This window comes from Aptenodytes forsteri, unplaced genomic scaffold (genome assembly GCF_000699145.1).
Source record: "Aptenodytes forsteri isolate BGI_AS27 unplaced genomic scaffold, ASM69914v1 Scaffold442, whole genome shotgun sequence".
Classification (NCBI taxonomy): domain Eukaryota; kingdom Metazoa; phylum Chordata; class Aves; order Sphenisciformes; family Spheniscidae; genus Aptenodytes; species Aptenodytes forsteri.
In genome coordinates this window covers 128020-150800 of record NW_008794003.1, presented here as the reverse complement: position 1 = coordinate 150800, position 22781 = coordinate 128020, and the positions used below count along the sequence as shown (strand labels likewise).

The window sequence follows — 22781 nt, the reverse complement described above, 5'->3', positions numbered from 1 at the left end:
GGACACGGGTGTGATTATCATGTTCCCCTCGGGTTGGCAGGTTGGCATTTGCAGACTCCATACAGAGTAGGCATAGCCATGTTTCTGTGCACTGTCTGGGACAGAATTAGTATTCACTTCAGAAGAAATTACTTGCCTGTAGGGTAGAACCAAGAGGAGAAAATGGCTGATGCTGTATGAAAGTAGAGAAAAATAAGAATATATGGGAATAATTCCTTACTTGGGTGGAGGGTAATTCCACAGTCTGGTGGACAAACAGGCAGGGCTTGTTGCATTGGACAGACTATAGATCAGTTTTTCCCTTCTTCTGATCAAGCTGTAAATCACAGCTGTGCTCTATTACTGTAGTTTTTTCTTTCTTGATGTATGTGATGTGGGATGCAGAATTCTTGTACTGGTGACCAGAAAGACCAGAAACATGGTCATCAGATGATTGAAGCATCATTTCATGGAAATAGTTGCATAGCTGCTGTTCAACATCATGATTTTCCTGGTCAGATGATAATAGTGAAGATAATGTTCTTCATAAACGCTATCTCCAACACTCAGACTACCTCAGCATGCGTTCTAAAAATAAGTTCATTGAAGTATGAAGGATGACTCTTCACAGCTGCCTTCTGTTGTCTATATTTACATAGTAGCCGATGAGAGTTATTCCATTCCATTGGTTCAGTAGATGGACTTTGTGGTTTTGTAGCAACCACTTCTAACTCAGGTGGCCCAAGTCTTAGGGTACCATCACGTTCCTTGGTTTTTGTCTTTGGTCATTTTGTATGTTGTGGAAGTAAGATTTGATATATGGTACAGATGGACAGAACTGTCCCGCTGGTAAAGATTTCCTAATACCTAATTACCAGACTGAGTTACAGTAACTCACTTCTATCTAAATTAAGAGCAAGTTCCACGTTTAAAAAATAAGGATATGGGGCTCAAAGGCTTAGGGACGGTGATGGATGAAAAGATTTTGGGGTGATTATTTAGATTGCCTTTGTTCTGCAATTTCTAGGTAGAAGAGCAACCTCTTGCATTTCATGTGGCAAACAGCCTCCAGTCTTTTATCTGATACTGAAACACAGATACTATCTGAGACAATGATACCAGCGATGAAGATTTTCTTTTATTGCTGTCCACATGGTTGATACTCTCAGAGTAAACTTCACTGTGTAATTTAGGGCTTCTGTTTGACATTTCGTTTCTGCATGTGACCCTCTCCACTGAAGATTATAGATTATTTACCTGTGAGTTGTTACAGCAAGCAGCTTCTCAGATTGGTGCTGGGAATTCTTTCATTAGCCCTTAAGTCTATGAACAATGTGATGATCCAAGCATTAATACAAATGTGATTAACTGTCTTTTCTCAGCTTTGTTTGCTTTGTTCTACTGATGCCTACAAGTTACATAATGAGTAGCATGTACAGGGTGTGCATTAAAGGCAGTTCCCCATTGTAGCAGGCCTCATGGCAAATTTATTTTCCTTTTAGCAAAACTTCAGTGGGGGAAAAAAAGTGCACTGTTGATTTATTTTGAATGAACTCCTGGAAGGCTTACTAAGTATGCCACGTGGAAAGCTCCTTGAAGTGCTGAGGGTTAATACTCTCTGCTCTTAATTTCAAATTCTAGATAAATACGGTTTCAGCTTTGATCCTATCTGGACTAATTCTTTGTCACTGTACTAATTAATTCAGCATGCTGCAGAAAAGATGCTAATTTGGGCATCAAAGAAATAAACGGGTGGGGGGAGGTTGTATTTAATCAGAGTTGTTAAAAAGATAAAGTTTTACTCCCATTAGACTGGATCTGGAAGCTCAGTCATTTTAGTCTAGCTCCAGCAGCCTGATACAGTAAATTTAAAAACAGAAAAATACAAAAAAGGCACTTGTTCACTTAATGTTGACATAACAGGAGCAACGTATATTGGTGTTAATAATGTGGATTTCTTTATATTTGCATTTTCTACATAACCTTCTCTTTTCCTGCTGACCGTAACTGGTTTAACTCTGATCACAGCATTAGAATAATGTAGATTATCTCCCAAAATGATTTGAAGATGGCTAAATATGAGGATACTCACATTTATGAAGTTTAGCTACATTTGCAAAATACAAATAATAATTGTAGCACAGAACATTTTAACAAATTGTCGTGTGCTTCCATTGATATAATAAATCAGAGGTTAGGTCCTTTTTCCTTTTTCATGGGAGCTATTTTTGATTGCCTAAGCTGCCCTGTTGTTCACTAGGGGAAGCTGCTGCTTTTGCCACCTGCCTCTCACTCGGTGCTGCCCTGGGAGTGAGCCCCAGCAGGTGGGAGAGCAGGAAGGCACCACGCTAGCCACGTAACTCTTTCCTGCAAGCAAACCTCACCAAATCTAGTTAAAAGTGGATTTTTTTCTTTACTTTTCCAAATCGCTTTCCAACTTACCAAACAGTATTGGTGGTGTACACAGCACTGCCCAGCCCAGCAGTGGTGTTCCCACTCTCTTCCCAACTCTTCCTCTCCCCAGAGTTGGAAGCACTACCCACCTGGGAGCAGGGAGCAGGCGAAGCTGAAATGGCCCTCTCCTGTGTTCCATCATCTTATCAGGCCTTTTCTCTCACCCTGCCAAAGCAGGGAGGCTAGGTCAAACCCTGCTCCTGGGCAAGGCTTTGTCATGAGGAGGTCTTGCTGCAGTAGGTCTCGTACACTGGGGCATCTCGATGTCACTGGGTCTAAATCCTCCACAGAGGGAATGGGATGCACTCACTGGGAGCAGGGGGCTGGCAGTGGGGCAAGGAAAAGAGATGTTCACCCCTCCTGGCTCGTGGGCCCCCGCGCAGAGCTGCCCCTTTACCAGAAGTTTAACTCATGTTGTGGAGGTACTTTCATCTCCTTGGATATTGGTGAAGATTTGAACAGCATTGCCCAGCCCTTGCTGTGTGTGCTCTGTTCTCAAAATGTCGAAACATGTTTTATCAAAACACGTTCTCTTCTTTCTGTAGTTTTTTCAGCTGTTACAGCGCTTTTGGTCCCACTGGTGTAATACTCAATGGCATACTTCTGCCCAATAAGTAAACATTTAATAACAAACCTTTTAGGTATTTAGAGAGCCACTAAAAATGTAAAAGATGTATTTCATTAATGCTGCTGTTAACATAAATGTAAAATGAGCCTGGCCTGTAATCACCAACAAGTCTGACTCACTAAGGATCTTTACGGCAATGTTTAATGCTCTGTAAAAGTGTATGTATGAAAGTGATTAATCAAAGCACAGCACTGCTTCTAGAGTATTTCTTCTGCTGTAAAGCTGAGTGATAAAATATCTTAAAACACATGGCAGTAGTGGCAGTTAATAAGCTTTTTATAGTCCCTGTGTGGACCTGAAAATCATACCTTATTAGTATCTTTATCTTTCTTGCTCACTTATTCATTCTTACTCACATTTAAATTTAATTTTAAGGGTTATTTCTAGTCTTTCATAAGGGAGCTGCTTTAATAATCTCGGCATTTTTCCCCATTTGCTGTGAAATGACTAGGAGCCAGAGCTTTTGTTATTTGTACTTTACAAATCATTCTGGTTTTTTTACAGATCATTTCTGGAGATGTCAAGATTTTATGACATTGTTAGGCTTTGTATCTTGCTTGACTGTGTCATAGGCCCTCTTGAATTATTTCCCCGCAGATATTTGCAATTCCATTATGTACCCTGTTAGCTGCAGTGACACCTACTGATCTGGGGCAACTGAATTAACTAAGAAATCCAAATTGCTGAATTTAGTCAGCAAGCTGCTTAGGGTTCCACCCACCAGATGTTTCTCCTGCTTAGAAGTCTGGGACTTTATAGACCTGCCTGCTTTTTAATCCTTGAGGCAAATATCAACACATTTGAGATCTGGAAGCTCACGGCTCCACACGGAAACAAAGTGTTGCCATGACCACAGCTTTAGGTCTTGCATATAAGACATTTATCCCAAGTATAACAGAGCAGGCCTATAGAAGGTTTGTTTTAATTTTTATCCCTTGAAAGCCTTGAAAAGAAGCATACATATGCTTTAATGTTGGAGCCAATAGAATGGTGATAAATACTGCAAGAAGATGACACGCATTTGGTATTCAGAGACTTCATTTATTTAATGTTTCTAAGGGGAAAAATTTTAGTTATTTGCAGGGCACCCTTTGAAATTAACAGAAATAGGGTAGTTCCTCACTCTTACACAGCATGTTTTCAACTGTTGCATATGGGCTTTTCCCATAAGGATGAAGCACTCGGAGGTCTGATCACATAAAGAAAATCCCTTTATGCTTTTGTTTACAGGAGTATTATGCTCTGAGTAGTTGGAATATTAATTTTCTCAACTGAAAAGTATACTAAGGCTATTAGGGCTTTAACTTCTTTAACAGTACTTCCCAGGCATTTACAGTGGATAATCAGAGAACTGGGGCAGTCACTCAACCTGGGAAGATACGGATTTATTTCCTTACTGTTGTTATGATTACAAGTGGCTTCATTTGACGTAAATTTATTATAGATGGATATAGAATGAGAGGATACAGCTGATCCATTTGTTTTCAGGTCTTCTAGTTATATTTCTGCATTTGCTACATAAGGTTTTCAGAGTAACAATTCCATCAGATATTAAGTTGAAGAGAATTTTGCTGTGCACAGTACAGCAAAACAGACCTTTTAAAAATTTGTGTGTCAGAGATTTTTTTCATTAATGTTTTTATTCTTCTGACAATAGTATTAATATGGAAGGCAGATTTTACCACAATCCAATTATTTCTTGCCTGGAGAATTGGAAACTTCAAATCCTAAAGCCATCCAGTTTTCATAGAATTTTAATATGGATTTGATTAATTCCATAGCATAATTTTGACAATAGATTTTATCCTGTCCTTGTTGAAATCAGTGAAGGGCCTCACACTGATATCAATGAGAACATGATCAAACCCAGTTGGGCAGCAAATACTCCTTTTTTTTTGTTCCTATAAGTAGTAGAGAACCGTTAAGCCTGTAGTGCACAAACCCATGCAAAATTACAATGGGTGCAAGTTAATTTTATCATTGGAAGGCCATGGCAATTAGAACGCATCAGTGAGCAGGCTATAAATTTTAGGACAGGGTGTGTAAATTCAGGCAGAGATGATACTGGGGTTTTTGTGGTTTAATGCTGTCTATTCTATATTGCTTTTCTTAACAGTGTTAAATTTTTGCTGCTTTTATTTTTTAATGTTTGTGCAAGATTTTTGTTGAGCTGAAAAACTTAATTACAATAATAATAAAAGAGAATGGATTTTTATGGTATAGCAATGTGCAAAAGAGGCCAAAAATCTGAACATTTCCCTAGCCTTGAGCTATATGCTGTATACTTAGTGTAACAGGTAAAAATTGTAAGCCTGCACAAATCCCATCTGAAGCCAAAAATAGCAAAAAACCAAAAGTTGTTTTCATCAAGACCAACTCACTATTCCCAATTTATAATTACACTGGAACTTGCCAGTTTTATGACAAGAGCAGCTCTACCAGCAAACAGCACTATTTTTGCTGAGAGTTGTCATGTTGGCAGTTATTACAATCAAAATTGTCACTTTATTTTATTTAAAATGTATTTCCCCAGTAAGCAAGAAATAATACCTAGACTTGAAAGGGGACGTATGTTAAAGATTTTTTTTTTACATTTCTCTCGAGTATGCAACATATCCAACTTTAACTCCCTGCAGCAATACAAAATGCCCAAGAATAATGTTTTCAAAATCAATACATACTACAGTCGAATATGAGACTCCACAAATCCATAATTGAAACTGTGGGAGAAAAGCAGGCAGCCTGAATATAAACAAAGTACCAGAGTTGGATTATGACCAAGATGCAAGTGCTAATACAACCTCTCTTGAGAAAACTGCCATGACACCTTCCTAGCATGTGCAACTGTTAGAAAGCAGGGGTGTTTCAGGTGCAGCCTGCTGGTGCTCATCCCCAGGCGATTTATTGTTTGGCTGCCTGACATCTCTGTAGAGAGCAATATATGCAGAGTTTCATCTAGCTTGTCTTTTTCACCTGGCTTATCTCATATCTGTGAGCCCTTCTCACTTTGTATCTTCTCACTCTGTATGTACAACCTCTGTCTCTCCCCTGTGTTTCCCAACTGCTGCCTTCACTGCCACCACCACCCTCTGATGGGGTTTGTGGCTCCACAGTGTCTTGGGACTGCTAGAACTCAGAAAGCAGCAGTGGAATCAGTGTGCTGCTCTGACTCAGGAAAAGCAAAAGCACGGGAAGTATCCGCTGTCTTTCTGGAAGCACTGAAATGAGTAGGGACCATAGAAAAGATTTGAAGATTGTTTGTAGATGAGGTGTATGTATATTTTGATCAAAGCATCCCTCAAAGAATGTAAGACACCATCTATCTCTATTGCCACACGTAAGAAAAAGGAATAGAAAACCATGCACTGAGATATGACTCTTCCTACTCCCCAGCACAGGCCATGGCAGAGCCACGGTAAAGCATCTCCTGTTATGACCTGTAGTATTTGCCCTTCTTCTTCTTCTTCTTAGCACCACATGCTACGTGTCTGTCTCTCACGCCCATCATTCCCTTTCTTAACCAAGTTCTTACTGTCTGGAAGACTTGCTGCAGAGTCCCTAAGAACTTCATTTGACCACAAGCTCAGAATTATTCATTAAATTCACAAAAAATTTGGATCATTAACTTATGAGCCTGACAGAGTATTTGCAAGATTTCTGCTTTGGTCAGAGCAGAAACCTAAAGTCAGTTATTTACAGCTTAAGTATATGCACAGTAGTTCAGCTATTCCACTGGAGGCAGTTTGGGCTGACATGAAAAATAAAAAGGGTAAAAGAAAGATCACTGAGGCAATGCTGCAGGCTTTCATGGAAGAGTTTGCAGTTTTGAGTCAGAGTAATTAGTTTGCAATATGGTATATTTAATGAAGAAATCATTACTTTTCTTTACGTTGTTGTCATGCATGCAAGGACACATTAATTTGCATGGGAAGACACAGATTGATCATTTACTTACTTGTGGAACTGTGAATTTCAAATTTTGAAAGGAGGGGAGGTTTTTATACTTTTTGGCCCATAATTCATGAGCATATTTTACATACTTGACCCCAGTATTCTATCTAACTCCATCAGAAATGAAATGTAGCTCCACAGTTCAGTCACCTGCGTAAAGCAGACTTATGTTATGCATATTTGTACAGTGTATAGAACAGTGGGACCCCCAAACTGATTGGGGTCTCTGGAGGACCTTCACAGCATAAATATTACATGATAGTATATTACTAGGCAGAAAGAAAACACAGAAGTATTTTAAAGAAGAGCTCTTATGAACTGTCTAGTTTTGTACTCTCAGAATGTAGCAAGATTTTATTCTTTGCAATTGCATCCTCATTTAAACAAAGAACAAATCCTTAAATTAAGGCCAGGCACGAATGAGAGACAGTAGTTTCTGATAAGAGCAGAAAACGTGGTCCAGTCTGGGTGCTGACACCACAGCCACTGCAGATTACTTTCAGAGAGCTGTCCTGTGGTAGAAAGAACCTTCAACCCCTTTAAAATGTGCTGTATTAATAGTCCAGCCCTGCAGTGCCTTGCATTTCAGGTTTGGTGGGGCTTTTCAACTTTGTTTCAAGCAATAGCTTTCGACAGCACAGGGTCCAAATCAATTTTTAACCAGTCCTTCCTATTGCATATGGCCCATTTAATACTGGTAACTTATTTTGCAATGTGGGAAATTTATGAGTGACTAAGATAAAAACTCACAGTGTTTTGATTGCCTAAAATTTCTGTGGTTTATGATAGATAAGTAGTGGTTTTTCTTCTAGTAATTATTTCCTCCTGACTCCTTCCTTGATATCTTAAACAGATTTGGAAAGAAAAAAGAAGATAAAAGTGGGAAAACAGATCAGAAAGGGAATCCAAAGCAAGCCATACTTAAAGAGGAGGAGCTGGAGAAAATGAAAGATGAACGTGAAAGGTGAGTAAATGGTGGCAGCATCTTTGTTTATCAGATGAAAAACTTCAAAGCAAGGGATTGCTTGAAGGGACAGACAGACAGCCTGTCTGGAGATGTCCCAGACCGTGCCTGCTGGCAGTCAGGTCCAGGCAACACAGAGCGTTAGGCCAGTCTCCTGGCCGAGTTGGGGCTGCTGTATGCAGGAGCTTACCTGTCTCCTGCAGTTTCTGTGCACTTCACTGAGGTAGCTGCTATTCAGATCCCAACTTCTGCTAAGCTGGTGAAGATCAGTTCCTTCAAAACCTGTTTCACCTCTGCCTATTCCCAAGACCAGCTGACTTAGTAATTTTTTTTCTCTACTTCTCTAAAGCAAGAACCTCCTCCCTTCTCTCCTGACAGCCTCTGCTGTGTTTTCCAGCACTTCAGGCCTCTTTGGCTTCAGCTGGCTGTGCCATCAAATGGTAGGGTTTTGTACTTAGATATGCTCTTTTCTGCACAGCATTTGCTGGTTAGCCACATGTTGCAGAAATATCTACTCAACAAATGCTGAGTATGCCAAGAGACACCAGGAAAAAAGCAGGTTCAAATGGTTAAAATTAGTCTGAAGAGGCAGGGGTCTGCAAGCAGTGGGGTGGGTGAGATGGGCAAGGCAAGAAGCTGGGTGTGTGCCAGCTGTGAGTTGCCATGTTTCTGAGGTAAGGCTCTGAGACTGAAATGAAAGGAACCACTGATGTGAATAAGCCCAGTTCTCTGTCTTGTTCTTAAAATACTCCTTTTTCATGCCCAATCTTAGCAACTTCGTTATCTTTCCAGACAAAGAGAATATATAGTTTTCTGCTTTCCCCCACGTCTGCCCTTCAGGAACTGGGAACAGTTGGTCAGTGCTGACAAGGCTCAGCAAACTCCTCTCTCCCCTTCCCCAACTCATCCAGATGTACTTCATGATATGCTGAAGAAGGTCTTTGTTTCCCTCTGATGGCTGCTATCAGAAAAGTTAGAGCCTATACTTGCTGGCTCTCAAGAGGTGTCTGCAGTTGCTGTAAAACTTTCCAAGTTGTAGTAATATGGGTTGTCAGGGCATGGGGAAAGCTTTCAGAGGTCTCTTTCCTTCACTGGAGCGTCCTGCTTCTGGGAGATGGAATGGAAGTAGATATGGTTCCTTTTGGGCAGGCAGGGTCTTTCCACACAGGCCAGCCTTTGTGGTGCTGGTCAGTGCCCAGGGAAAAGACACCCTGCTTTCATTCGAGTCGTGCAGTGCGTGGTCAGCTGTATAAGTGGTAGCTAATGGGCTTGATGGGGAAAAGAAATAAATCCAAACCCCAACCATTGCAGTCTGTCACTAATATTTACCGTTTTAAAAGCTAGTAAGGTATCCAGTTGCTACAGTGCTGCTACTGGATATGCTTAGCCAGTGTTTAAGTATTTAGTTCATCTAAGTTAAGTAATGTCAGGAGAAACTTTGTACCATTTGTTTTAAAATTTCTGTGCCGTGTCCTTGATTTTGCCAGATTGATGAGTGCCTTTATTTTAAACTGCTGACTCCCAGTTTGGATACTGGCAATTTGAGAGGTATGTGTCCTTCATTTTAAAGAAGCCAGTGTCTTTTATTAGGATCCTGGCAAGCTAAGAAGCATGTATCCCATCTGTTAAAGGGCCAGTGTCATTTACTAAAATGTTGGCAGGCTGCGAGGAATGAACCCTTCTGTCTAGAGGTCTAACGTTCCAATTGGACACAAGATAATTGTTCTTAATATTTCTTTAGCGTTGTATGCTTTTTTTTAAATTACAGTCACTGATTGACAGTAACTTGGTAAGGCTGCATCAGAAACTGGCAGCTCAATGTCTTCATCATTCTGGTTTCTCTAGTAATGATTTCAGTTTTGACCTGGAAGAGTTTGCGTCTGAAATAGAGAACAGCAGGTGTGTTGAGAAGTGGATGAACCAAGATGATATTTTTAACTCACTTATTTGATTCTTCTTCTATAATGCATAAGAATAGAAATATCACCCTATTTTTTTAATCAGGTAATACATCTTATATGTTTGGGGGATTAAAATTAAAAAATTTAAAAAAAAAAAGAAGAGGAGCGAAGACATTTTCCCTACATTATCCCCAAAGCAATGCAACACATGCTGTAAAAACAAGCAATTTGCTTCAACTTTCTAAATGAAGTAAGAGCATGGCTGTATATGTTTGCCCCCAACTATCTACAGGCTGACTATGGAACCCTTCTTGAGTTGATCATAAAAAGGAAGAGACCTTATGTTTCCTAGAGGAAAAATATATAAGGAAGCTAGTTCTCATATATGGGTAAGAACTGTTTGGGAAATTGATTAAAATCAGTGGAAGGAAATGTTACCTGACTTGAAGGTAATTCAGTCCTTTTGCTTAGTTGTTGACTGTTCACCTAGTGATGATGCTCAGTAAGACAGTAAAGACAAGTTTTATAGCTCTGTCCCAAGATTTAGTAATTCTATAATGTAATTCAATTCCAAGATTTTAATGCATATATTGGCAAAGAAAACCTTGTGGCACATCCACACCATAGATCTTGTGCTTCTATGACTTCACTAGCTGCAATCCTGCATACTTGGTCTCATATTTATAAAATGAAGCTTCACTGAAGCTTACTAGAACATAGGCATATTTTCAAATCTGTTCTTACTGAGAGTGAAATGGGTATATGTTAAAACTACTTGGGATGTAATAGTAGAACAGACTACAGAACTGTTGATAGAAATGTAGCATGTTTTGTCCCGATACCTGTGAACAAATCCTGTATTTAACAGCTTCAACAAAATATAAATTGCTTTTCTAACATTTAACCTTTTTAGAATTAACTTAAACACACACCTGATTTTACCTTTCCGAGATTAGCTGTATAAGTAATTCTTGTTCAGATCCTCAATCCAATAATTACAATATTAAAGTCAGGGGTTTTTTATTAAACTTCCGTTTTCTTAAATGCTGACTGCCTATATATTTCAGTATCTGTCATACTAACTGATACTACGATTTTTCATCTGACAGTTTTTTTCAGAGGCCAAGCTGTCCATTTTGGACACTAGTGGAAGAGGTCAGACTAGTTGATTTTTGGGCTGGGTGTGACAGGATTAATGATCAAGTGCATTTCAGCATCTTAGCAGCTGTGGACCTCGCATGGTTTTGGATGTTGGTTTTGCATGCAATATATGCTTGGCAGCTCTCCAAAAAACAGAATACTGTTCCAAGATCTCAGCTGAGAAATATTTTCAGTAGGAAGTGCATTTCCAGTTTACAGGAGTAGGCCATCTCTCAGAGTTTTGCAAAGAGTTTTTTTGATTGGGATTGAATAGATACAATAATGTCCCACAGAATTCCAGAGATAGGCCTGCTGTAAAGGATGCAGCCTTCTTCCAGATATTTTGACAAGATTTACAGACGTGCGGAAATGTCAGGTGTGTTCACTGAACAATTATGGGTTGGCTGTGCAGTACAAATTCAGTGACTCTGGCTCTGACAGGAAACATGAGATCTTACGTAGGTGTGCTGCATGAGTGTAAGTCCATCATGCTCAGAATAGGTTGTATTTCCTGCTCGCACAGAGAAAGAATTGTACAGTGCATGTGCAGCAAGTCTGGCACATCCAGAATGTGTTAGAGCTAGTAGGCGTATGCAGACAGAGAGTATACAGCACTCACTCTGTAGTGCAGATGCTTCCCAAAAGGATTGGACTTGCTTGCACACTGGTCCTCAGCATAGATTTGTCTGGCAACCCCTTTTATGGGCCACCAAGTTTCAGATTTGAACCTTAAAAAGTGAAAATAAATTTAATATTTCTCTAGCCTAGTAGTTTCTACTTCCATTCCACATTGTCCTATTCTCAGTTTTCAGTATAGCTCTCTGTGCTGCCTTGTAGCTGCAGTTCTCTGAAGCAGCTCCACATCCTGCACTGAAATGCTGACATCATTATTTTTTTTACTTCTTGTATTCCCTAGCAATCCTCACCAAGATCAAGGTCTCACTGTGCTCGTTGCTGTTAGGGAAGCTTGGGCCTGACCCTAAGCACTACAGTTGAGGTAGAAGAGAGAAAATCTGGCAGGAAAAAAAAAGCGTCCTGTGGGTGGGAATCTGACATACAGGCAGTGCAGCTGCTTGTCCAGGTTCCTAAAAAGTCCCTGTCAGGCTAGGAATTTTTTCCAGACCTCAGCCCCAGGCCTCCTTCCTTTTCAAAGCCAGTACTTTATTATATGTCTGTTACTTCTGCAGGTTTCAGCTGGTTAATGGGAACTTAGGGTGTTAGGCATTCCTTGTTTAGTAATAGCCTTATCTGTGTCCAATTGAATATGAAGTCAGCACCTCCTCTAAATTTCACTATTTTCTTCTTCTCCCCCTACCTCCCTTAGCTTTCCTTGTGCCACAGCGATGCAATGTCACTGAAACTTGACTGGAGAAAGTCAGAAGTTCATGAGACAGATAGTTTAGGAGGAGAGAGTTAACTGGTGATACAGTTCTCTGAGGTGGTGGTTTGTCCTTCCTGACACAAGTCAAGTGGTTCATTGGACTGAGGCCCTTTTTTAAATAAACTTATCATTTTGTTCATGCTTCAAAGACTTTGGCTGTAATAAAGCATGTGCTCCAAAGGTCCAGAATCTGCCCATAAAAGGAAAAAGCAAATGCTATGTCTGAGGTTTATTTTGATCAAGCTGACTCAAATCTGTATTTTTAGTGTGTTCTGTATAAATTACTCAGAATTTATCATTTTAACAACAAGATGTTCACTACATTATTAAATACTGGAAGAGGTCCTCTCTTTTCTTTCCCTCAAAACAAGATTTCTCTTCCTCCCTTCCTCCATCTTTTTCCCATTCGTTTGGGCATGCTTTTTAATTTTCTAACGTTTGAAAATCATTGTAAAACAAACTAGATAAATATATTGGGCACTTGAGTTTTACACATAATAATTTGTTTGCCTTTCAAATGCAAATAAAGTGACTATCAATTGAAAGAAAACTATTTTTTCCTGGTTGATTAGGATTATTTTACTGGAATATTCCTGCTGAGACCAAAGTCTCTCTTCCAGCAGAGTCGAACATTTCCTTGACATTAGAATAAAATTTCACAAAATGAAGCGCCTTGTTGAAAATGGGGTGATTTTAAAAGGTAGCATATGAGTTGGTGAATAAGGAGGCACTCTATGTAAAAAATAATACTCTGCACTTGTTCGTAGTAGTAGTTTGTTGTTTTGTTAAAAGTCTTGCTTTTGTAGTCCTCATTGGAATTAAGTGAGGAAGTTTTTTTTAATTGCATTATGGTTTTGAGTAGAGTGTTAGAGAAGCAGAAGGAACATCTGGCCCTTGCTTTCTGAACATCTGAACTGAATGCTTAGGTTACAGTGAATCTCAAATTTGGGTAAAATTAAATGGTTTCAGTTTTTATATTAAAGACAATTTCCTTTACTTTTCGGAAACATTCCAGCAATTGAAGAGAGCTTCTCTCTTGTCTTATCAGCTCTGATGCTTGTTGCTTGTTCCCATAGTTAAAAAATCAATACATATGTTTTTGATATTTGGCAAACAGAGGTTTAATTTTGCAGCTGGAAGATCCCTGTATGAAGGGAATGCATCTTACAGAAATAACATTTAGAGACCACTTACATATGAGAGAATACTTGTGAGTGAAACTCCATTCCATTTCTGTCAGCATTTGTTTCATTATATTTAATTACAGACAATTTGTATGTTACTGGAAATCAAAATGAAAACAAGAATAGCTGTATGCATGGCAGTATGGTAGAAAAGCCAAATTGTTTTGAATCAAAAGTTGAAACTCTGTTACAAAAATGAAAGTATGATTTTTGAATGCATAGTACATCTTAGAGCGTGCTCATACACACACATTGTTACCGACCCTGTGTAGCTTTTGTGCCTATGTTACCCACTTGCCAAGTCTAAAAGCGTTTTTACGGCTGCTTATAGTTCATATTGATCTCTGGTAAAATGTTGGTAATTGCTCTTCTCACCATTAAGCTCTGTGCTAAACCACATGTTTTTGGGACTCCTGAGCTTGTGCATCATTATTTATTAAGGGTTAATCCAACATGGTATATCTGTTCATTGAGTATTCCTGACTTTGCAGCACAGCTAGGTCCTGTGGTTTAGACAAAATAAAGTGTTGGATGTGATCCCAGTTTTAATACTCCCAATTTATTATAACCATTGAACTCTGATCAGATCACGGATTGGATTGAATCCCAGTTTTTTAAATGTCCCAATTTATTGCTGGCTTGCAACCCTGATAAGAATACATATTTGATTAAGGCTTCAGTTTTCAAAAATTCCAGTTAATTACTTTTAGATTCTTATTAGATGAGAGCCGTGTAGTATGGTATGTTGAAGTTATGAAAAAATTACTGGATGATGTTGCACAGGTCAAGGTCATAGTTTCATTTTGTGCTGACAGTATGAAGTTATCAGATTTCTGTTTATTACTGTGGCAGCACTTGCACTGGACAGGAGGACAGATTAATCCCAACCCATTGATTCTGAATGATTCTCATTTTAGACCTGCTGCTGCTCTGCATACCAGAACATGTAATAAAAGCCTACCACTGAACATTGAGAGATTGGTGTTTGGTTATGAGTAGCTGAGGTAGACGGCTCTCACCTGCGTTTCACAGGTTGTGATGTGGCATTTAGAACCAAATAGCAATTTTTGAGCTGCTTCACGTGGCTAATCCACTGCTGGAGGACGTTTTTAAGACAACATTAGGCTGAGAGTTGATCCCAGATTGTCCTAGCTCAAGACTATTAAGAATTGAGGATAACAGAATGACACACGGAATTGGCCTTTTTCTTTAACTATCACAGTACTATTCCAGGTATCAGAGACCACTGGAAATAGCACTTTCCAGGTGTCATAGCCGTGCCCTCTAAATTTAAGCACCCAAATTCTCATCCAAGCCATTTAGCGTCCTTGGTTTGCCCTTCATTAAGGCACTGGTTTCACTTTGCTCTAGAGACCAGTTTTCACAAGCTGTGCCACCTGCCCACCTAAAAGGTCAGAGCAGCTCAGGGGCAATGGCCTGGCTCTTTCTTGCATAAATGGACCAATGTGTGATTCTTTTCTATATATATGGGAGTTTTATTACTTGATGTTTTTTAAAATGACACTATAAAACAGAAATACTGCTGCTAGAAACTTTTACAGGCCAAACTAATACAGTGAAACTAGCCAGTGTATTAGCCAACCAGAATGCTTTCTAGGAGAAAGAGTAATCTGGCCTAGGGATTTCTTTGATGCAGTACTGAATGTAGGTCAACTCTTGCCTACCTCAAAATCAATAAGGGCATAAGAATGACTTGGAAGCTGCATTTCATTCCTTGCCCTTCCATATGTGGTTTGTGACAGTCTGTCATAAATCTTTGGCATGCACTTTGAAGTAGTGCCACAGCACAGAATTCCTGTTCTCACTCCCTTACCAAGAGGAAAAAAATGAGAATACAACTCGTGGGGATAGACAGGCAGGAAACCAGTTTGCATGTGTAATTCTCCGTAGTGAGCTTAAACCAAAATAACTGAAAGCCTTAAAGCTTTGTCTGTTCAGTCAAAGCTGGGTTTTGGTTTCTAATCCGGGACTGTTAATTAGAAACAACCTGTGAATCCCAGACTAACAGATGGAGACTGTTCCTGTTCTTGAACAGAGAGATTCTGTTCAGTAGGTTCCAGGTTCAATGTCATATGTGTAGAATAAAGAAATGTGCATGGAATACCATATCACATGGAGCTAGGCTTGCTCCTTCCACAACTAGGATTTCATTCAAATGAAGGCATAATGTTTGCAGTTGCAGAGATGGTTGTGTGAACTCATGAGGTCTCACTAGCTAAGTGGAGCTGCAAGTGTCTGTGCAGGAAGTGTTCCAAGAATACCCACTTACTGAAGGAGGAGGCCCCGGGGACTCAGTAGGTGTCAGTCTTCCTGGGTCTGTTCTGAGCTGTTACTGCATGTGGTTGTGGATGTTGGGTTTTCACGAGGTGTTAAATTAATGTTGTGTCTAACCATGGTCATTACAGCGTCTCTGGTATTTTTCTTAAGACAGTGTTACAATCCTCAGTATTTTTGACTGATATCTACTACAGCAATTGCTGGAGCTGAGCTAGTCAGTGGCAACAAGTAAGTTCATAGACTGATGTCTCTGTCTCCCCATAGTTTTTCTGCAGGTATACTGCAGTTACTTTATATTTGTTCACTGTTTATCTGATTAACTTCTCTGAAATAATTTGCTTGATGTATTGGTTGGAGAGATGAATCTGTGGCTTTGACTGCAATTGGTATTGTTTCCATTCCTGACATTGTTCCCAATGATTAAAATATAAGCAAAGTTAAATCTTGCTTTCTAGGAGTATTCTGTTATTTTGATTCTCTTTTCATGTTTATTTGTTGCAGAATGAGCTAAAGTTTTCAAAAGGGACTCAGGTATGATGTGCACAGCATCTTACTTATCTTTTTAACAGAAAAGTACAAATTACAGCAGCCCGAGAATTCCTTTAAATCAGTGTTGAGAACTAGGCCTGCAACTTACCTATGGTCTGTAAAGTCCCCGCAGACTCAAGGCCATTTTGCAGGAGGAGCTTGGAGCTCTTAAAGGTATCAGAACGTCTCAGGTGAAAGATGCCGAAGTAATTTTGACAAACCTGGAAAGATTGCACTATCTAATCCACATTGTCACAAAACAAGGAACATCCTGTTGACAGGAGGCTGAGCAACCTGATCTGTGCAGTCAGCCTTGCTTTCAGCAGGAGATTGAGCAGAGTGACCTTCAGAGGGTTCTTTCCAACCCAATTTTTTCTGACATTGTCACTTCAAAAAATAACTCAGGATAGTTGTGAGCGAAGAAAATTACATAATGTAGGAAAATACAGAATATAATATACTTGGCTTTTCCAATAGTTGGCTCTCTGTAATCTGTTGCATTTCCCCCAGTGTACAACTAATGTGGACAAAAGAGAGACAGAAAAACTTCCTCAGATTTAACAGCAAAGGTAAAATCTTGTTCTCATTGAAGTTCACGGGGTGGGGGAAAATGCACTGACCTCATTAGAGCCAGGATTTTCTTTAGAGGGCAGGATCCTGTGTAACTTGGTAATCACTCCCTGTCACCTCTGAAATAAATGGAAAACCATTAAGACCTCAGTCTTGTCTGTCCAAAGCTCACACTCCTCATTTTGTGGTATGAAAGGGCTATGTTTCATCTTCAGTTTGTCATAATCTTAAATTTTAAGGTCAGTGTAGCTCTGTCTCCTTCTTAGGTTTTTCTTTCCTCCGTTTCTTTACTTACAACCTTCCAAAGGCAGCTTCTTTGGTCAGTTCAGCATTATACGGATATGGGGTAGTTATCTAGAACAGGCAATATTTTATGTTTAGCCCTAGTGTTTTTATCGTTGGGCCGGTTAATGCTGTTATAAGATCTATCCTGTTTAGCCTGAGTTACAGTCTCTTACTCCTTTGAATTGGTGGCTTGATTTTTTTATTTCCAAGACTGTTTCTGTTCTTGTTTACAGATACTAGTTATGGGGGAGAAGATGTTCAAATCCAGCACAATAGAATGAGCTGGAATGAAGAAACACTTGCATAGCTTACGGGGAAGATGTTTTCGACAAATATGCCTCCAGTAGAATACCCTGAAAGATAACACTAAATTAGATATTGTTTGAGTCTTGATGAGTCCATATCAGATGTCCTCAATTTACTGGCAAGAGGTGGATTTTTATTTTTTTTTTTTTTTTTAGCTATAAGACTTGCCTGCCTCTAGATAGGTAATGGTTGAAAAAATACAAATAAGTCTTTTCCTGATAAAAGATGCAGGTTTGAATAAGATTGTTAATGTCTTTATAGACCATGACTGTCTGAAAAATGACTATGAAATAAAAAAAATTAAAAGCACGGTACTGAAATTATCTCCTCAGATATTCAAGTGAAATATACCCATTCCCATCAGTGATTATGGCTTATGAATATCTGAAGGCAGGATGTATTCAGTCCACTATTATGTAAATCAATGAAAATACAAGATTTTAGTTACCAAAATATATTTTGCTAGCAGCTAGAAAGGAATTAAAACATTAAACCCAATGGAAATCTAAGTGACCTCCTGCAGAAATAGGCTGCTTTCCTCTAGACAACCCGTTACTCAATATATGTATGAATTAGGTAAATGAGAGACAAAAGCAGAAATGTTATGTAAAATCACAGTTGAAGTATTAAGATACTAAATCAGATGTAAATTGAGTAATCATTGCGGTATGTAGATCTCAGGGAGAGTCACATGAGTGGGGAAAAAAGCAATGCAGCAAGGAACAACCAAATGAGAGGAAGAATGTTTAGCATCTCAATGATCCCAAAAGACTTAAAGGATCAGGTCCTTTTTTGGAGTTTAGGTATACCTCAAACTGACTGTACACACACTCGCTGACCTGCTCTTATCCTGTTCCTCTTACTGCGAACAGAATAGAAATTATCCTGAAAGACCTATAGCTCTGTTTCTGTTACACGTTTTGTCTTTGTTTGCTGTTCATCCTTCTCCCCAGGGGAACATCTTTCATTGACTTAGCCAGCATCTTGCTCATTTGTATACCTGTTTGCGCTTCCACAAAGTCTATTGCTTTTAATCCACCATACAAGAAATGTTGCTGTATTCATCTGAAGTATAAAACAAGGTCCCTTTGTGAAATACCCTGTTTTGGTCAGCAACTGCATTTTCTGTCCTGACTACTTAGATAGGCACCTTGGGGCTCAAACCATGTCATTCTTTGTGCTCTGCTCAGTACTAAGCACACGGTCAGTGCGTGGTAAATAAAAAATGTTGCATCACTTTCACACTTCCCTGGAAAGTCAGAAGAAACAGGATGACCCTGAGCTCATGGGGAGTGCAAGGGAGAAGGAGTTCAAACACCTCAGGAAAGGTTGTGCTTTTTTGTCGTGGGCCTATTTTGGTCAGTTTTCCTCATCCAAAACTGTTTTGATGTGAAGTGCAGCCTTGCAGCTCTCAGAGTAAGAGAGCCCACAGTCTCTTCTGGGCCGAGCTTCCCACCTGCAGTTTTTACACTGTGGCCATATCTAGTAGCTGTTGGTGCCACTGAGTTGCTTCTCATGTCTCCTGTTGGACAGCAGGCACCCTGTCCCTCGCTTGGGGGTGGCAGAGCCCAGGAGGACATGCTGCTTCGAGTTTTGTCCTGATCCAAGGTGGTGGCTTGTTAGACTGTGACTCACTGTGCAAAGCTCCTTTTGAGCTAGGGCTGGTGTTGGGCCTCCAGAACTGCAGGTTGGGCTGCATCCAGTATGTTGCTGTTTGTTCTCCGTTGAAGGCAGTCTTTGGGTTCCACTGCTTTTAATGACCCTGGCCTTCTCTGGACTACTGTGCTGGCAACGTTAAGTCCTGCGTTTTAATTTTCACAATGGCTTAGAGCACTGATTTTAGAAGCGTCAGCATTTTCTTGTTCCCCGCTCACAACCCAGCCACCCACCCCGCTTCCACCTGGTGGGTCAAGAGATAAGGAGTATCTCTTGCTGCTTTTCCTAGCCGTCTCATTCTATTCCCAAAAACATTTCTGGGTCTGCTCCAAAAGTCACTTCTGCTCAGCTCTTCTGGAGTTTTCTTGAGGTGGTCCATATCCCTTCCTGCAGCTGCCTCACTCTGCGTGTGCTGCAGTCTTTTAAGCCAGCTTTTGCCTGTCAGTATCTCTGTCACTGATGTCAGGCTAAAGCGTTTTACATTGTGTTTGTCACAGGCGGCGAATACATATGTGGTCATTGACAGTAGCTCAGCAGAAACACAATAACTTGTTAAGCCACAGTAACTCAATCCTGTGTCTGAGCTGCAGCTGGAAGGAGCTGTTTGGGCTGTTAACCCTTCTATGGCTGCCGCACTCTAGGTTTATGCGTCTTTTCATTGTTAGTACGTGAGAAATCACCATGTATGATTTGTGTGGATATGTCAGGTAGGAAGATTGTTTGTAGGATAAATGAGAGCGTTTCCTTGATTTATAGCTCTGGGGGTGTGGTGCTGAACAGTATGTGAAGTGTAGAGAAGTGTTTTCAAAATACCACATCCCACTTCCAGAAGTACATTAGGTATATAGGATCCTGTCTTCATTTAACTTCTACAAATAGGATGCAACATGTTTTGGAAATGTTACCTATAGTTCTACTGAGGTTATATATTTTATCAAACTGTATTTTTTTGCTGAAGTTATTTGTTGTAGAGAAAGGTTCTAGTGATAGCTAGAGGGTCTTGAAAGCAATAGAAAAGATTAGGATAGAATATGTGTTTTGATGGTATTGAGGGAAAGGATGGGTCACAGGAGAAGAAAAAAAAAAGGGCATTGCTTGATACGGCACTTCTGTTGCCTGTCCTCTGGCTGCTTGTGTGCAAAGGTTGTGTTTTTACAGAAGCACAGCTAAGGGAAGTTGGTGTAGTTGTCGTGCAGTGATTTAACTGGAGAGCATGGTGTTCAGGTGGCGGAAGAGAGCAAGCAGGATTGATACGGGATACCCGAAAGGAAATATATCTAACTTCCCTTCATTCTGTGTGAGTTTTTCTTTTCCCTTTCCCTCATCAGGAAGTTTGTAGAAACTTTAGTGCTACACTAAATTGTTCAGATGGTGACCTGTGCCTCTCCTCATCTCTGGTTTCACTGCCAGCATCATGGTGCTGAGTGACATTTTATCTTTTGTCACAAATTTGCACCAGTTGTTTAACCAGACCCATCCTGTGCTGTGAGTCTGGGACTCTCTTGTAGTAATTGTTTGTTCATAATAACTGTAAGCTGATTGCTATGATAGTTGTGTTGATTTGGAAGATTTTGTGTGTGTGTGTATTTGTGATGGGGAGTAAAGATAATGCTGTTTCAGATAGGGAGAAATGCAGAGGGAGGTGCAGAAATGATAAATTACTAGAGTGGGATATAGCAGAAGTAGCTTGCTTAGCAGGGCTGGCAGAGTGTTATAGGAGTGATGGAAGGAAGAGCACATTCATTTTTTGTACGTCAGTAAAGAACTCTTGGGCACTTACTGAGATGTGCTATAGAAAAGATTGCTTTAAAACTGAGTGAAAACACAATGCTGAAATACAGTGAGGATATTTAAAACTTCACAAAAATGTGAAGAAACTTCGAAGGTGAAAAACATAAGAGAAGGCATGGAAGGACAGGTAAATGGACAGAAAGAAAAAAAAGCCATCTGATAGTTTGTTTCCCTATATTTGAACATTTGGATTGAAGTGAAAAAGAGATCACTGAACAAATTTTATAGATTTGTGTGGAAGAGTAAAAAGGAAACAAGAAATATTAATGCAATTATAACAGCCATATTGAAAAGATGAAACATTGATCATGAAGAATTTCACATAACCTGGTATTGACTGGTCCATATAATATAGAACAGAAATAATTGTTCTTGAGCAGGTTTGACTTACAATAGTAGCAGCGATTGAAGATTGCATTCAGAAGGAGAAGTTGAAGACGCTAGGCTTACTCACAGGAACAAAAGAAAATTGTGGTGACCTAATTCCAGCTTTTGTTGTGCAGAATATACCAGTATTGATAGCAGGACAAATTACTCTCACTGTCAGACATGAAAGCAAGATTCACGTGATGCTGCTGTGCTGCACTACTCTTGCTTTCAAATAGGTCTTAAATGCCTAGGGGACAGGTGATGTATTGGTCCAAAGAACATTATGGCTCATAATTTTCTGAGAAACTGCTGTGACTTTTCTCGGGACTGTGTGCCATGCCTTCTGCACTGGCGTGTGATAAGACCATTCCTTGCAATGCAGTGGCCTCCCATTTTTCTGCCTGTATCATCCCACATGGACCTGTGTGTGCCATGAAACTTGTACCTCTTATGATATATTCCTGCACTGAAGTCTTTGTTTAGGCTTTTTTGGTCACTAATTGAGGGTGAAGCCCTCCACAGTTTCCCAGGTTTTTAAGAACATTCGGTGCTTTTTCAGAGTTAATCTGGAAGACAGCAACAATCTCGAAGTGCTTTATGCATTTTAGTAGAAGAGCAGCAGGATAATCGGAGGCAAGGACTACTACCAAACTGACAGTTATTGGGTGCAGGAGCTAACGGTTACTTGTGTGATTTTTTTAAACAAAGATAGTGCCTTCGTTTTTACATTTCTGACATAATCCCATGTGGGACATGTAAAATATTAATCCTTCTGCAAGAAGGTTTCTCTTGAAGTCCCTGTATGTATAAAAAATGGAAATCAGCAGGATAGGCCTCCCTCCCTGCTTCATTGGTGTCTGAGGCCTTATTTGCAACGGAAATCCATCCCTGTCCTTGTAGTATGATGAGTGCTCTCAGATGATGAGCTTCCTGAAAAGATTGGTTTTTACATGAATGGACCAAGTGATAACTTTGCTGCAAATTCCTTTATGTGAACAATGAATGTGGTGTTTCACTGTCCTGGTTTTGGCTGGGATAGAGTTAATTTTCTTCCTAGTAGCTGGTACAGTGCTGTGTTTTGAATTTAGTTTGAGAATAATGTTGATAGCACACCGATGTTTTAGTTGTTGCTAGGTAATGCTTACACTAGCCAAGGACTTTTAGCTTCCCACCGCTCTACCGACTGAGAAGGCTGGAGGTGCACAAGAAGCTGGGAGGGGGCACAGCCAAACTGGCCAAAGGGATATTCCATACCAAGTGACGTCATGCTCAGTACATAAACTGGGGAAAGCTGGCCGGGGGGGCCGCTGCTCGGGGACTGGCTGGGCACTGGTCGGCAGGTGGGGAGCAACTGTACTGTGCATCACTTGCTTTGTGTATTATTATTATTACATTA

The 22781-nt window shown here is 39.9% G+C and overlaps 1 protein-coding gene across 1 annotated transcript in view; it reads left to right on the top strand.

Annotated features, from left to right (window-relative positions):
- PARD3B (par-3 family cell polarity regulator beta) overlaps nt 1-22781 on the top strand; it is a 417133-nt gene that overhangs the window by 306023 nt on the left and 88329 nt on the right. The window contains exon 20 of the mRNA XM_019474674.1: nt 7866-7976. Within this exon, the coding sequence (XP_019330219.1) occupies nt 7866-7976 (111 nt within the window). The remainder of the gene's footprint in view (nt 1-7865; nt 7977-22781) is intronic.